Here is a 16,050-nt window from a genome sequence, read left to right on the forward strand (position 1 = left end):
AATGCAGGGTGTTGGGGAACACTCCAAGAGTTACAGGCTTTGCAGGGTGCAGGGGTGTAGCTATAATTGAGTAAAAGGGTTCAAAGAAACTGGGGCCCCAGCTCTTGAGGGCCCTCCAGCTCCACCAATCCCTATTTTCTTCATTATCTCCCTCACTCTGGGGGGCCGCCAAAGAAAGGGGTGAACACGGGCCCCCACTCCCCTAGCTATGCCCCTGGTAGGGTGAGTTGGTATATAAGGTAAATAGGATCAATTTCCTGTCATCATCAGATGTCCACCACCACAGCAGATGGCTTCAGGTGACCATTTGTCTGGATATAAATAAAATTAGTGGTAACTGGAGGATTCAATTCCTGGTCAGATACAGATCACTGCCAGGGAGGCAGAGGCTAGTGAAAGAAGAGTGCCAGGAAAACAGTACAACCTAAGAAGCTTGAGGACTTCCCAGGACACTGGAGTTTCTCAGACTGTGATAAACTGGTGGATTATATTTCCCCCCTAGAATTCTGAAGGTCTATTGGAAACAATAAGTGCCCTAAGCAAGTTAGTGTGTTTGTTTATGCAGCATTTTTTATCCAAAGTGTTTTACAGTTTTGAGCTTGCTTATCCTGTCAACGACCCTGCAATATAAATGATTGTGGGTGGGGGGAGTATATTACAGGTGGGAAACTGAGGTTGAGAGAGGGTTTTTCCCCAGGGCCCACGAGTATATGCCCTATAAGATATTTGCATTCAAAATAAATCCAACTCTATGCCCACTAGAATTATATATTTCTCTCTGAGAAGTAACATATTCTCAATGCTAATCATGCCCTGACTTTGGGCTGTCTTGATTACTATCATAGTCATGAATGAGTGCCAGGAACTTTAACAAAAGAACAATAATGTTCCTTATCAGCTGGAAATTTCTCCCCAGTCTTTGGAATGTAATGGCCTATTAGCATTTGGGGAGGTGGCACCCTGCTGCTATTGGGCTGAATCAGAAAAAAAGTTTGAAGTCAGGTAAAGGTAAAGTTTTGCCCTTGAGTTGGTGTCGACTTCTGGCGACCACAAAGCCATGTGGGTTTTGCACAGTGTGAGATTATGACCTTCAGCACCTTCCAATATCGTTGCTAGGGATTCGAACCAGCAACCTCTTGTTCGCTAGGCAAGTCATGTCCCCGCTGCACCATTAGGTGGCTCTACTGTAAGGTAATTTGGGTGAGGGAGAAAGAACAAACTAGGGGGCAGTGTTCTCTCTAACAGGGATTCCCAGATGTTGTTGACTACAACTCCCAGAATCCCCAGCCACAATGGCTTTTGCTTGGGGATTATGGGAGTTGTAGTCCACAACATCTGGGAATCTCTGATAGAGGCAACACTGCTGGGGGGCACAGTTTTTGAAAAAAGGTGAAGAGGGGGAACAGCAGCATGGCTGCCCTCCTCCTGTAGCAAAGCTGTTCTCCATGTTTACTGGCTACATCTCCTTCCCATTTATTATATACAGATTGGATGTCTTTGAATCAGAACTTGTAGGACTGCTCCACAAAAGTTAGTATGTGGCAGGTGCATACTCTGAATTGATTATCTAAAATAAATCCTCACACACATCACACACACACACACACAATCTATAGACTATGAACATCTCCAAGTGGACACTCCATATTATGGAATATTGGTAGAAGCAAGAAGTACAAGTGTCTCGTGTTTCCCTTTGCTCATGCTTCTCCACATTGTCCAAAAGAGAATTGATACATTCCTCATCCCAGTGAGATCATGATTTGATAGCAGCTTCCTGATTCCCCCATCCTCCCTAGTGAGATAAGCAAACTCTGGGTGCAGTGTCAGCTTCCCCATCCTACACTGGGCAGTGGAGGAGATACAACATTCCTTGTATACTGTTGTGCTCCAATTTGCCCCTGTATTATACAGAAAACCCAATGCAGTGAGTACATGAAAGAAATAATAGAGGCCCAACTGTTTGAATGCACATCCAACAAACTAGCAGAATGCTAATTCTTTAGAGCCCTCTGGTACTCTACTTTCTGGCTGTATCAGAGCACATTTTAACTCTCTTTTATACTGCATAGCATATGTACAAAGGAAAATAACGAAAACTAGCTTAACTAGCACAGAGCATCTGCGCACTAGTACTTAATTGCTCCCCTCACCCCCTGCCACAGCCCCCCTCACCTCAGAGATCTCTCCACCCTCACCTGAGCCGCACTCCTGCTCCTCCTCCTCCATCTGGTTGCTTCCATCCCCCTCACCCCCCTTGGTCACTCCTCATTCATCCTTTCACGCCATCCCCCTCACCCCTCTTGGTCGCAGCTGCAGCGTTGCTGGCGCCTATTGGCCAAGCTGCAGCCCCCTATCCTGAGAGACCTCCCCACCCTCATCCACTCCCTACTCCTGCTCCTCCCCACAGGAGCAGCAGCAGCGGTTGACCGGGCCCTTCCTCGCTGTCGCCACTGCCATGGTCGCTCGTTCCCCTCAGGCCGCTGACAGTCCCGGACCCGTCCCTTGTCTGTCTGCCTGCCTCTCTCCGCTAATGGCCTTGGTAGCCCCAAACAGCATCCGTGGTTGACTGGGCCCTTCCTTGCTGCCAATAGGCTCCGCCATGCAGGGGCGTAACTACCATTAGGCAAGGGGAGGCGGCTGCCTGGGGGCCCCCACGCCTCGAGGGGGCCCCCAAAGGCAAGTCAAATGTGAAGTGAGTGTGTGTGTATCAGCGAGGGGCCCATTTTAAAATTTTGTCTCTGGGCCCACTCCAGCCTCGTTACGCCCCTGCCGCCATGGTTGCTTATTCCCCTCAGGCCACTGACAGGCTCAGGCCCGTTCCTCGCCCTCCCTTCTTTCTCTCTCCTCCACTCGTTCTCTCTCTCTCTCTCTCTCTCTCTCTCTCTCTCTCTCTCTCTCTCTCTCTCACACACACACACACACACACACACACCACTGCAGCTTCCTTTTCCTGAAGAGGCTCTTTCCTCCCTCACAACCCCTCTCTTCGCAGACCCCTGTCCACTATCATTCATTCATACATACATACATACATATATATCCTCTGCCATCAAGAACATCTTCCAACCAGTAACAGGCTCCTCCTCCCTAACTGCATATGGAATCCCCACTGCCCAATCAGGTGCTTCTGCTCACAAACTCTTACGAGAGCTGCCACGCACAGGATTAGGCAGGGTTATGCCTTAGAGAATTATATACAGAGATGGAATCTATTGAAACAGGATCTATGGACACTTCCAAGTCAATATCTGGAGCTCTCTGTATCATCCCTTTTGAGATGGCCAGCTGCTGTGATGCTAAAAAATGTTAACTATATCATGCTACATTATACTATGAAAGGATATTATTATTATTATATGATTATTATAATTATACAATGATGCATGCAAATCCTGGTGTAATTAAATCACATTGTGTTAAAATGTTTACTGACAGTGTCACTTGTGGGTAATAAAAACCTTTAATTTCTGTATGTAGATAAAGACACCCAAACCTTGATATTACATCTCACTTTTACATTTTGCATATAATATCCTGGTTAGGCCTGAACAGATGTGCTCCATAACTGTGCAGCTTAACCCCTCATAATGTGGTCAGTTTGAGTTGGAAAATGGACTTCCAGCCTGTGTCTTGCAGTTTGGAAAACAGAATGACTACTGAAGGCCACACTATATATTATGTAGGAGATTTGTGATTGGGTCTCCTAACAATTTTATTTTCACTATTAAAAAAGAGCCATGGAGCTCTTTTTATAAGATTTGATAAGAACACCAGGGGAGGGATGTAGCTCCATATTAAAATACTTGCATACAGATGCAATTACTTTAATACAGTTCAGTCCCATCATCTCCAGGCAGCTAGAGCTAGGAAAGACCCCTCTCTCAAACCCTGGCCTGGAGAGCGTCTGCTGGTCACCATAGATACAGTAATACTGAGCTAGATGGACAAATGGCATGTCTCAGTAGAAGGCAGTTTCTATGAGGCAGGCCTCAACCTGTTTTCCCTTGCAGCTTTTCTGACGTAAACTGTGCCCCCCATCCCCATGCCAACCAAGCTGCTGCTCGTCCCATTAGGGAAGGAACTACTTTGGGTGCGTTTAGATTGAGAAAACATCATGAGGGAATGGTTAAACACACAGACCCACCCACTCCAAATACTTTCTCACAAGTCTAGAACCAGAGGTCACCCCATGAAACTGAAGGTTGGGAAATTTAGGACCAACAAACGGAGGTACTTTTTCACACAGCACATAATTAATCTATGGAATTCCTTGCCATGGGATGTGGTGATAGCCATCAGCTTGGATGGCTTTAAAGGGGCTTAGACAGATTCATGGTGGACAGGTCTATCAATGGCTACTAGTCTGGTGGCTGTGGGCCACCTCCAGCCACAGAGGCAAGATGCCTCTAAACACCAGTTGCAGGGGAGCGACAGCAGGAGAGAGGGCATGCACATACCTCTTCCCTGTGGGCTCCCCAGAGGCATCTGGTGGACCACTGTGTGAAACAGGATGCTGGACTAGATGGGCCTTGTGCCTGATCCAGCAGGGCTGTTCTTATGCTCCAATTATATTTGGAGCTCTCCCCTGAGGCTGCTTTAAAGTAAAAAATGTAAACATTAGGAGATGAAATCACAGATCTCATAATGTATAGATTAGCCCTGAGATTACTTAAATTGGCCATTCTTGGCCTAGGGTCCATCAGCTGGGGTAACTTATAATTTATTTGCTGCTGGATGAAAAGTACAAGGGATAACTTTTTACTTATAACTTTTAATTTGAAACTTTTAAAATTTATAACTTTTAATTGTGGTTTTTAGCATGGTATTTTAACTTGTTTAATTTTATTCTTTTAAAAATTGATTTATATTGTCTATTTTGTTAATGTTGTGAGCCACCCCAAGCAGTAGCATAGTGGAGGAGCAGGGCATAAATATTTCAAACAGACAAATAAAAATAATCATGCTGCAAAAGATTTGTGTGATAAATATGAAGGTTTGATTCTGAGAAATACAACATTTTTGCAGAATTTATCACTGGCTTGGTTGCCTGCAATTCAAGCCAGATCCCTGCGACCTAAGAACCTCATGGTCACTCTAAATGCAGGATTGCCACCGTCAGATATTTACACTTGTTAGTCTTGTATGTCAACATGTCTGTACTATTTAAAAATAGCCGTAGGGGCTGGCTGACCCATTTGATCTCCAAGCCTTTGGCAATGTGCTTATGTTTTGGATATTTTCAGACATGATGCACCTGATTTTGAAGCAGGGCAAGTGGCCTGGTTCTAGGAAGAGTTTGTGACATCTGCTATAAGGACATTTGGCGAGAATTCATAAAGATTAAAAAGGTAAGGAGGACTATTTAAGTAGCTGACAATATATTACTTTTCTGCATCATATCATTACACACTTCTCCAAGTACTGAGAGGTTTCAGGGGCAGTGTTATCCAGGTTTGGCTTCTTGAGAAAGAAAGAGAATACTGGAGACTTGTGGTCATTTTATAATTGTTGTTTTATTTACAAATATGCAAGCAGAATATCAGGTAGAGGCAAGCAGGATGTATGTTCCTATATGACAACTGATTCACTACCTTTCGTCGGATTTCCAGAGAAATAGTCCTGCACCCCAAGATGTCTTCAGTCAACTCTCAGCTCAGTCCATCTCTCAGCAAAAAATGCTATTTTTTTGCACTTGCATCACTGCACTACATCAGCCCCTTCCCTTGGCTGGAGGAATCACCTCTTTCAAGCTCTGGTGTTTCCCCACATTCCTGAGCCATATCAGCATATCTCCCAATCATTTCCCATTACAAAAACATCTATTGATTCATTCAGGGGCATTAGCCTGGTAATCTCCCTTACAAAAAAAGGCCTTGTCCTTCAAACATACAATAGCATATGTATGTTTGCTATCTGCCTATATTCAGACAAGTCCATACAGTTTAGTGTTAACAGATACAAAATCTGCTTCAAACAGTATAGTAGTTCCTCCTCTTTCTTTTCCCTATTAATTCAAGATATTTGGGCTTGAAGCTGGGAACACATATGTAAAAGAATGTTGTGTACCTTATCAGTGAGCTACAAAACACTCTTTCATATTTCATATCAAAACGCTCTTTCTATATCCAAAGGATCATGGGTTGTACCAGATGTCACTTAGAAAGAGGTTTGCTTCTGCATGAGAATCTCTATGGAACGATCAGGGTTTTCTGGCTCCCAGCTACTCTCTGTAGAAGAGTTCCACTAAACTCATGGACATCCTGATGCTGGGCATGGAACTAATTGCATTCTGTTGAGCCTACACTGTACTTTAAAAGCAAACTGGCCTGGACTTGTCCCAGGAAGAAAGGTAGTGCTTGCTTATAAATAGAAGCCAACACTGAGACTCTTCTGGAAGACTGTGTGGTGGTCTTGTTTGGCTTGTACACTTTTGGTTCTGGAATGCAAGACTTGCAAAACTAAACACAAGCAAAGGAGCCCCAGACTGGTTGATGTTATTAAGCAGCATAAATTGTTCAGGCTTCTCTTCACAGCAGAGAAGAAAATTGCAAGTGTCTTCTTGGCTCTTTAGTACATGCCATATCAGCACTGCAGTGCCGGGGCAGTAATGCTAGCTGCTGCCAAGACAGTACTGCCGCTTAGCTAAGGAAAGTATATTGAAAATGCCTGCAGCATGTATTTCTGAAGTCAAAACAGCAAAATCTTTAATGCAATTTTATGCTAGGAATGCTGGAAAGACTGGGACTCCCATATCCAAACCTCCCCTCTGCACTGGTAAGTTTTCCTTGCTGAATAATTCCATTTTGCATCACTTGGGACAAATTTATGTATTACCTTTTTATCCTGCCTTTCCTTCCAAGAGATAGCAACAGATACAGTTCTCTTCCTCCTATTTGCATCCTCACAACAATCCTGTGAAGGTTAGTCCGAGAGATAATGATTGGCTCAAAGTCATTCAGTGAGCTTCATGGCTGCCTGAGGATTTGAACCCCAAACTCTGTCACAATATATCTATTTTGATGTCTTTCCATTATAATAGATAAGGAATTGTATTTTTTTGAATGAGAAGTTTTGCTCTAGAATAGTGTTTCCCAGGCTGTTCACCAAAGCATAATAGTGTGCCATGAGAGATTCACAAGAGAGTCTTGAAAAATAATCTAGCCACCATTTTGGATGTAGCCACCACAGGGGATGCAATACTCCTAAGGCTTGGTTGGAGACACTGTGTGGAACCAGACTTTAGCCATGGTTCCATGTGACATCTGAACCAGTCCACTGTTGTGCTGCCTTTCAATGTCAATTTTTCAAATAATTTTTTTTAAAGGAAAGAACAGACATCTGTATTAAAGAAAACTATCTTTATTGTAAACAAGATATAAAGTACAATATATAAGAAATATTGTGCAAAATTGTAAAGTAGTCACAAAATATTTATTACACCACTCTCCAGCATGGTAGAAGATGGAACAGGAACACAGGGAAAAGATGGTTTAATAATCATGGTGTACACATTTAGGGCAAACGTTTCAATTCCCTTTGTTTCTCACATAACCCATCGTTTTCTGATCTTAATACAGCTTAAACTATATACCTTCAACATATAAAGGCCACTTATATTTCTATTATAAGCTATCTTCCAGAGTAACATTTTCAGAAAGTAGCATAGCACACTACTCATCCTTTCTTCTGAACAAAAAACCCTCCTCATTTGCTCTTAAGATTATATTTTAAATAAAGTGCATTGTATCAAAGATGAAATTTCAAGGATATAGAATTTTAAAAGACACAAATGAAACCAGAAGCAACTTAAAAGCAGAAACATCAAAAGATGCTGCTGTACAGCTAATAGTACTAATCATGATGTTTTCAAAAGGAATAGGAAAAATACTATTAGACTTACATGTTAAAGCAATTAAATGGATCAACAGGATATTTTAAACCTCTCCAACCATATGACATGTCTCACTTAAATCTATGCTTAACAATTGTTCAGAATTGCTATAATTAGCTATATTTGATGTGCTAAGTCAGGGATAGGCAACTTTGGCTCTCCAGCTCTTGTTGAACTACAACTCCCATCATCCCCAGCCACAATAAATTGTGGCTAGAGATGATGGGAGTTGTTGTTCAACAATAGCTGGAAAGGCAACATTGCCTACCCTTGTGCTAAAGGATGGAGATAAACAGGCCTAGTCTCAAAAGGGTTCTGATAACTAGAGTCCTGCTATCATTCACCATTGGGTTTCAAAAAGAATAAATCAAATATTACCTCTTGCTTAAAAGGTACTCTGGTGTAACTGAAGGCTATCCCTCGACTCTGTACTATAAACTTGTATTTCTTTTTGTGTGGTGTTTACAACACCTCTGAAGAGATTTTTAACATCTTTGTATTTCTCTGGCTTATACCTGACATATAGTGCACAGGAACAGTTTTCCATGTTTAAAGCCCTGTTCTTGCACTGCTACTGATTTTTCAGTTTCTCCTTCTCCCAAGTACAAAAGAAACCGGCTGTTCCGTATGTCACTGATGCTCTGAGGAGTACAGATGGCCATTGCCTCTGTCTGTTCTAGCTCTATCAAAAGCTGACAATAGAACCACAGACTTGTTTCTCATCACAGTTGTCATTCCAACCCAGTGACAAGTGTTAGTTAACAGTATCTTCAGACTTCAAACAGTATTATTCACTGTGCAGGTGCAGATGTAAGTGGTACAACAATATCGTTTAGTTTGCTCACTTCCATCTGCCAGTTTGGTAACTTCTTGGCTGACAAATGGCGACGTGCATGTTTTGTTAAGTGGTCACTCCTCATGAACCGTCGATTGCACACAGGGCAGGCAAATTTCTTCTCACCCGTGTGCGTTCTGCGATGGCGAGACAGTTCATCAGAACGTGCAAATCTCCTCTCACAACCTTTCCAACTACAGCTGAATGGCTTCTCTCCTAAAATACAAATGTCAGAGATATGAGGATTTATTTACCAAGAGCAGATACTGCAAATTCTTACTGCATCCATTAAAAAAGAAAAGAAAAGGCAATCTGCAACATAAACACTGTCCAGCTAAAGTACAGAATTACTGCCATTGTGGCTCCATACATGAACTGCAGCTATCTCTCATTACAGTCTCCACGTCACACATTTGAAAGAAATCCCTACAGTATTTTTGCATGAATTTCAAAGCAACTGAACATTCATGTACAAAATGCAGAAAGGGATAAGACCTTGTCTACATATTACAGCCACTCACATGGGAAGTGATGCCGAAGGTATCCCTCCCATAGTGAATGTAAAACTAGGACTGGGTTCAAATTCCCCCTCAGCTATGAAGCTCACTGGGTGACTTTAATCCAGTCACTAACTCTCAGCCTAACCTACCTCACAGGGTTGTTGTGAGGGGGAAGAACTATGTACACTGCCCTCAAATCCTTCAAGGACATATAGGATACAGATGGGGGAAAACACATAAAAATATATCCCAACAGACAAGTGGTTTGAAGTGCTAGCTTGCCCATTGCCTTTCCCTGTTCTCCCAGGAAGGAGTTAAGAGCCCCAGCAAGTCAAAGTAGTAGAAATAGCTCCTTGTCCAAGTGAAAGAACAACTGATCATCTGCTGGCTGGGGTGGGTTTTTTGTTTTTGTTTTTTGCTTCTGTTGCTTGTCTGAGGCGGAGTGGAAGACAGCAGCAATTCACATTCTTCATTTTGCAAATCCTCAATCTGAAGGCTAAGCCACTTTCAAGCCACTTTCCTGCCTGGTGAGAGGGAGATATTTGGGATTCTAAATAGTCATCTGTTTCCCACATGAATAGCAATAATGTGGTAGCAAGGCTGTGGCTGAAACACTCATGCAGAGTTGCATGTGTGAATGATTATATAACCCCCACCCCCACTTCTAGCCACAACATGATTAGATTCACTGGCCATGTAACAAGAGCAAGCACAGTGATAGAATAATAGAGTCACCGAGTATTTTTTCAGGTGTCTTAGTGAATGGTTCTTATATAGGTGAATTAATGAACTAATAAGCAAAGGCACTTCGGACTTCCTGTTCCGTTTCCTGCAATCCCAAACTCAGTTCAGCAAAGGAAAATGCTGCCCCCCACCACGAATCGCACACACAGAACTGTTTCAGATTCTTAACACACGTTGATTTCATAGTAACTCACCTGTGTGTGTCCTCACATGGGCCTTCAAGTGGGAACTTTTGAAATATGTTTTTCCACACCCTGGATAGTTACAGACATGGCTTCTTATTCTTAGTGAGTCAACAGCTGGAGTGATCTTTGTTGCAGCAGGAACAAATCCGGGCGCAGGAGCAATTGGTGAGAGTCTGGTGCCATTGGGACTCATCACTGGAGCCTTTGGATTCTGAACCGTCTGAGGCACAACAAACATGACAGCTCCTTTGGGGACTTGGGCTCCCATGAACACCATAGGCTGACAGAAGTTTGATGGAAGCGGACTACAGGGAGTGTTGGGTACAACAGCTGTCACAACAGAGTTATTCGTGGGTAGTGGAACCATCTGGCAAACTAGTGGCACAGAAGGGACTCCTGCTGCTTGCACAGGAGAGGGAGGAACCACCAGTGAAGACTGCTGTGCTGATCTAGGAACAGGCAAAGGGTTACTAAATACAGTCTGTGTGAAAGGCACTGGACTAATAGTCACTGCCGAATAGCTCTGTTCTTGTACACCCGACTGCTTGTTGTTTTCAGAAACTGCAGTAGTCAGCGACACATCATTGCACAATAGGTTTTGTTTTGCCATTGCACTTTCTTGCTGACCCGTCTCCTTCACCTCATGTTCCTGATACCTCAAAACACTGGCTGTTCTTGCTGGACAAGTTCTGTGATTGCAAAGCTGAGCATCCGCTGTGTGGCGAATGACACTTGTGGCTTGAGCTTTCGGCATTCTTGATGCTGGAACCTTTTCTGTTTCTTTAAGAGCTGCTGGGGAGCCTTGCCCAGAAGTGACAGTAAATGACTTGCTCTGTACAGTAGATGGTGCTGGTGTTGCTGGATGGATTGCTTGAGACATTTCAAGGTCAGAAGGACTGTAGGGTGGAGTCAAGCACTACAAGAAGAACAAAAACATGGTACAATGAGCTATCTATGCAGCACAACAACTCAGTGTAATCTATGTATTTCAGACTGCAATCATCTGCATACTTATTTCAGAGCAAGTCCCACAGAATTAAGTGGGGACTTACTTCTGAATAAACATGCATAGGATTGGGACTTAAGTAATTTAAAACTAGCCACCTAATGGCGCAGCGGGAAATGACTTGCCTAGCAAGCATGAGGTTGCCGGTTCAAATCCCCGCTGGTACCTATATTGGGCAGCAGTGATATAGGAAGATGCTGTAAGGCATCATTTCAGACTGCGCAGGAGGAGGCAATGGTAAACCCCTCCTGTATTCTACCAAAGACAACCACAGGGCTCAGTGGTCGCCAGGAGTCGACATCAACTCAACGGTGCACTTTAATTTAAAACTGAATTAAGCTTACAAAGGCTGAAATTGTGTGAAGGTCAGCAGCAGGTAGCAGATTGTCCTCAAATTCTTCACATATATCCGATGCTGGTGTGATCGGTCTCAGTTCAACATACTTCTTGAAGTCTGACTTCCAACTGCAACTCATGGACATAAGAGCTTCTACTGCTTCAAAATCACTTTTTTCAGTGGTATTATTCCAAGAACACCTCCTAATGTGCTGGTCTTCAGTAATCATCTCCATTCCTTCCTCCTATGAAAAAAGGGGAATGTCTTTCAATACAGAGCCACCAATATAATTGCTGAATAATTAAGTGTATTATGATTTGCATATAACCCGCTTATGAAACAGTATTTGTAGCAGTTTTTCCTTTTCTGCTCCTCCCTTAACATAACATAATTATTCCTTCCAGGGATGTATATCATGAACACACTAATCAGACATTTTATAATGCAGATGACCCCTCCACATCTGTAATAACTTAGCACTGTACAGAACACAATAAGATTCAGTTAACTCTAGTGGATCTAGAAGCTCACTCTGCAAGGCAATTAAGCTAAAGATCTTACGTTTAAGTCAATTTAGCCCATTATACCAAAACAGCTTATATCCAAGTACTTCAGTCTAATTTGACCAGACTACAAGGAAGGATGAGTTGAAGAGGTTAAAAGTTAAATGCTTAAACAGTTTATGGACATCATAGAAACACCTTCTAATGTCCTATAATATTGTTCTGAAATTCTTGTTATAATTTCTGGGTTTTGCTGCAAGTATTTTTTGGTGAATATTAAGAACCTTTATTCTTAAAGGTTCATGGGTGACTGTTATTGCACTGGCCGTTATGTTTCTCATGAATATCTAGCCTACAAAATACAAGGCTTAAAATTAGGTCCTTCTTCATCCTTTGCAGTCTTACTGTTTTGAGGGACTCCAGTAACACCGGTTAATAAGACAAGTCACTTCTAGACCAATTTTCTCCTTCCCTTTTCACACAGGAGTCCTCTCCACATGTGAAAAGCCACTACACCGCTTCCCCGTCTGTAAAGCAAGTTGCAGTTTGTGTCACTGTCAACCTGAACGGTCCTCTGCATGCGTTCTGATAGTATTTACATCTATAGCTGCTTTTCCCCTGCGAACGACATGCACAAGGTAGGTACTCTGACAGCCTCCCAGCGTTGATCAGATCTGTTCAGCACAGCAAGGCTCCTGAATCACATGCCTACAAACCACATCCTGGGCCTGCATAAAATAAACACACTGCAAGGCTACAGGAGTTCCATTCATTAATATAGCGAGGACGTTCTCACTGGAACGCAAGGAAGGAACTAAGCTGGGATCCGAAGAGGCAGCGCGGAAGGGAACTTACTGCCGCTCAACAAGCAAATCTTAAGGGGGAGGCGAGGCCGGGGGCAGGGAGATCCTCCCTGGCAGCCAGATCTTGGACCTGAGCCACGTTCACCTCAGAGCGCCTCTGCGGTGACTCACTCCGATCATTCCAAACAGCACGCACCCTCTAGAGGACGGCCCCCGCCCTTCGCCCATTGGCCACCAAGGTCAGACATTGCAGGAGCCGATTGGCTGGCGAGGCCCGAAAAATGTAAGTGCAGTGGGCGGAGGCATGTGAACAAAGCATGATCAGCGGCTGCTTCTCTGCGCGCAGGAAACGTGAACTGGGAATTGCCGCTTGGCGACCTTTCACCTACTTCTGCCGAGCGCGGCTCGCTGGCGCTCCTTCCCTCCCTCCCACGCCTCGAGACAAGGCCAAGCGAGCGAGCAAGCTGGCAGGAAGAGAGCTCGCCTGCTGATGCCGGGAAAGGCTGACGATGCTCATCCACTTATACCCACGGGGGCGTGGTGGGACACACATACACAGACCGACAGGCCTTGGAATCGGCGTCGCGCCCCCTCCACCTCCGCTGCTGCCTTATAATCCTTCTGTAATGCAAACTGAGAAGCACCCACGGTTTCCGGCGTGAGCTTTCCAAGCACTCCCAGTCCAGTAGTACCTTGCACGCAGTTTGCTGTAGCAAGGCAGGCTCCCCACACACCGGTGGTGGGTGCTGTCAGGCAGCCAAGGAATGAGACTGCAGCCCTATGTAGGGTTGCCAGCCAGCCCCCTAGGGTTATTCTGGAGCCTGCAGGAATGAGTATCAGTCTTCCGGTTACTATGGAAAGCAGCCCTGGAGATGTTAATAATGGCTAGATGTGGGGGAGGGGGGGATCTGCAGGAACAGCTTCAGTCAGAAACGGAAAACCCACATACCCCGCTTGTATTTGTTAATTTTAACATACTTTATACCGCCCAGAACTTACGTCTCTGGGCAGTTTATCCCTCTACTAAGCTAGGAAATGAAGCTAGAATGCCAACTTCTACTTGGTTCCATGGACTTCAGTAGTATTTGCTTTCATATGCAAAGAATCGAGTAGCCGGTCAGAAAGCGAGGAAAAGTTGCCCCCTGCTTACTGGGCAAAAAGGCACCTAGTTAACATGGTGGATCTCTTATATTTAGCACAGGGTAAACACCACCAGCACAGTGTCTCTCTGGTGGTGGCTCTTTCTGGGTCTTTTTCCTTTTTAGATGGTGAGCCCTTTGGGGGAAAAGAAGCACCCCTCTTTCTGGGTAAACTGCTTTGAGAACTTTTCTTTACGAAAAGCAGCCTATCACTAAGAGGCACAAGGGTTTCACTGGTCAAGAGGGGAAGGTCAGTTTCTCTCGTCCTTAGGGAGGGGCATTTTCCCGCCAAGATCGCGTCACGGAATGATGGCTAAGAAGCAGGCATGTGGCGGCGCAGCGCAGACAGGATGTGGCAGCATTAGTGCTGCTCTTTGCATTCTCTGAGCGGCAAGTCGGCGACTCGCCTCCGCCCATCTGCGCCATCTAGTCACAGCGGCCTCACCTCCGCCCTGCCTCTCCCGCCCAATCCTACCCACCCCCAGTTGGCCTCACCAACCTCCACCGCCCACACCCAGCCAGCCTCCGCCGCTTGGGCGGCATCCCTGGCCCAACCCAGTTCGACCTCATTCAGCCCAGGCCTGCTTCGTCGTCGTCGCCACCACCCTCAGACTGGCCTTAAACTCGCGCCTTCCCCACTGGCCACTCTCGCCACATTAGGGCTCTCTCACCCGCAGCCTTCGCCCGGAGCTATTGCCACATGCTGTCTACCAACGTTTCCCTTCGTTTCTCGAAAGAAGACCCCTCTACAGCCACTGGCGTCACGCCTCCTACCCCCCCCCCAATTCCTTCTATCTATAAAATACTTCCCCTTAACTGAATGCCTTCAAACCTCGTGCCAAGCTTGCCTTCCCCCCATTTCCCGTTTCACGCAATCACTAGGGCTTCCTTCCCATGCCCCACTGACCACAACTCAGGCGGCAGTCCTAATACTTCGTAGGAATAAGCTCAAGACGTCCGAGTAAGCATGCCTAGAACTGCACTGTGGATTCTTCCTCTGCAAGACCCATTAACTTCTTGCAAAGTCCTACTCTTCACAAAAAGCAAGCTCTCTTCCCTATTCGCCCATCCCCGGCCTTTTTAGGATCTCAGAAACTTTCCCCAGAAACTCCGACTTTAAAATAAATAAATAAATAAAATCCCTTTCCAATCCTATTGTGTTGCCTAGCAACATTTATGCTTTCGCCCCAGCCCTCGTTTTTATAACTCTTCGTTGCAATCCCCTAATCTGAGCAAAAGAGTGTTTTTCTCCCCACCTCCACAAGGCTCCCCTTAATCTCTTACATCACAGGCTCCACCAAACCCGCTTTCCTTCCTTCCCAGTTGCTGTTAAGGTTCCTCTGCAGCGGCTTTTAGATGCCACAAACGAAGCACATCTCAAGCTTACTTGATCACGTCACAATCTCTTGCAGCCAGCAGTGCCTTTTGAAACGAACACGCTTTTGCACCGCCACTCCACACCCCTTAAGTTTTCCAGCAGAAAAGTTTCTTTCACCTGAATTTGCCCCACTGCCTCAATTCCATCTGAATAGCTGTACTTACAGTGAGTTGGAAAGGAGAAGCTCCAAAATTTAGCATGACCCTGATGGGAATCTCTCTCTTTTCTTTCTCCCGCTCCTGCAACTAGCACTGTCAGGCAGCAGCCCCGATGCTAAACGAGCGCGCTGCAGCTGTTGACAAGTGCCTTCCCCCCGCCCCGGGCGTTCTCTGCTTGATGCTGCCTTTATTTTTCTCTTTTTGTTCGCGGGCAGCTCCCCATTCAGGTGGCGGTTCCCCAGCCCAGCGTAAAGGAAGGCGGGCGCCAGACCCGGCCAATCCCCTCCAAAGGTGTGTGAGGCAGTGACCAATGGGCGAGCGGGAGCCGTGCGTGATCAGCGGCTGCCCAGCAGCGTGCAGACAGAGTCATTCCAGCGTGTACATAAACCCGGCAGCGTGTCCCGGCGCAGCCCTTGGGTAAGTCCTGGTTGCTGGCTGAGTCAGTGTCACGTCTCCTCCCGCCGCCTCCTGTCCTTCCTTTTCCGGATCCCTGTGGGAGAGACGAGGTGGGTTGCAGGCATATTTTGCTCAGTAACCAAGACAGATGGTAGTCGGGAACGACGCGCAA

General features: G+C 45.2%; 1 protein-coding gene across 6 annotated transcripts; it reads right to left on the bottom strand.

Annotated features, from left to right (window-relative positions):
* Positions 1 to 7,346: 7,346 nt before the first annotated feature.
* Positions 7,347 to 15,703, bottom strand: KLF10 (KLF transcription factor 10). 6 transcript variants are annotated; one of them, XM_053244077.1, is made up of 4 exons: positions 15,489 to 15,703; positions 11,509 to 11,745; positions 10,168 to 11,074; positions 7,347 to 8,945 (listed from the first exon to the last, which is right to left on the bottom strand). In XM_053244077.1, the coding sequence occupies exons 1-4, from the start codon at positions 15,522 to 15,524 to the stop codon at positions 8,686 to 8,688; spliced, it is 1,440 nt and encodes a 479-aa protein (XP_053100052.1). In that variant the 5' UTR covers positions 15,525 to 15,703; the 3' UTR covers positions 7,347 to 8,685. The 6 variants fall into 6 exon arrangements, with proteins under 6 accessions (XP_053100052.1, XP_053100054.1, XP_053100058.1 ...); XM_053244079.1 differs by lacking the exon at positions 15,489 to 15,703 and adding an exon at positions 15,231 to 15,318; XM_053244083.1 differs by lacking the exon at positions 15,489 to 15,703 and adding an exon at positions 14,854 to 14,869.
* Between the last annotated feature and the right edge of the window lie 347 nt (positions 15,704 to 16,050).

This window comes from Hemicordylus capensis, chromosome 4 (genome assembly GCF_027244095.1).
Source record: "Hemicordylus capensis ecotype Gifberg chromosome 4, rHemCap1.1.pri, whole genome shotgun sequence".
Taxonomy (NCBI): domain Eukaryota; kingdom Metazoa; phylum Chordata; class Lepidosauria; order Squamata; family Cordylidae; genus Hemicordylus; species Hemicordylus capensis.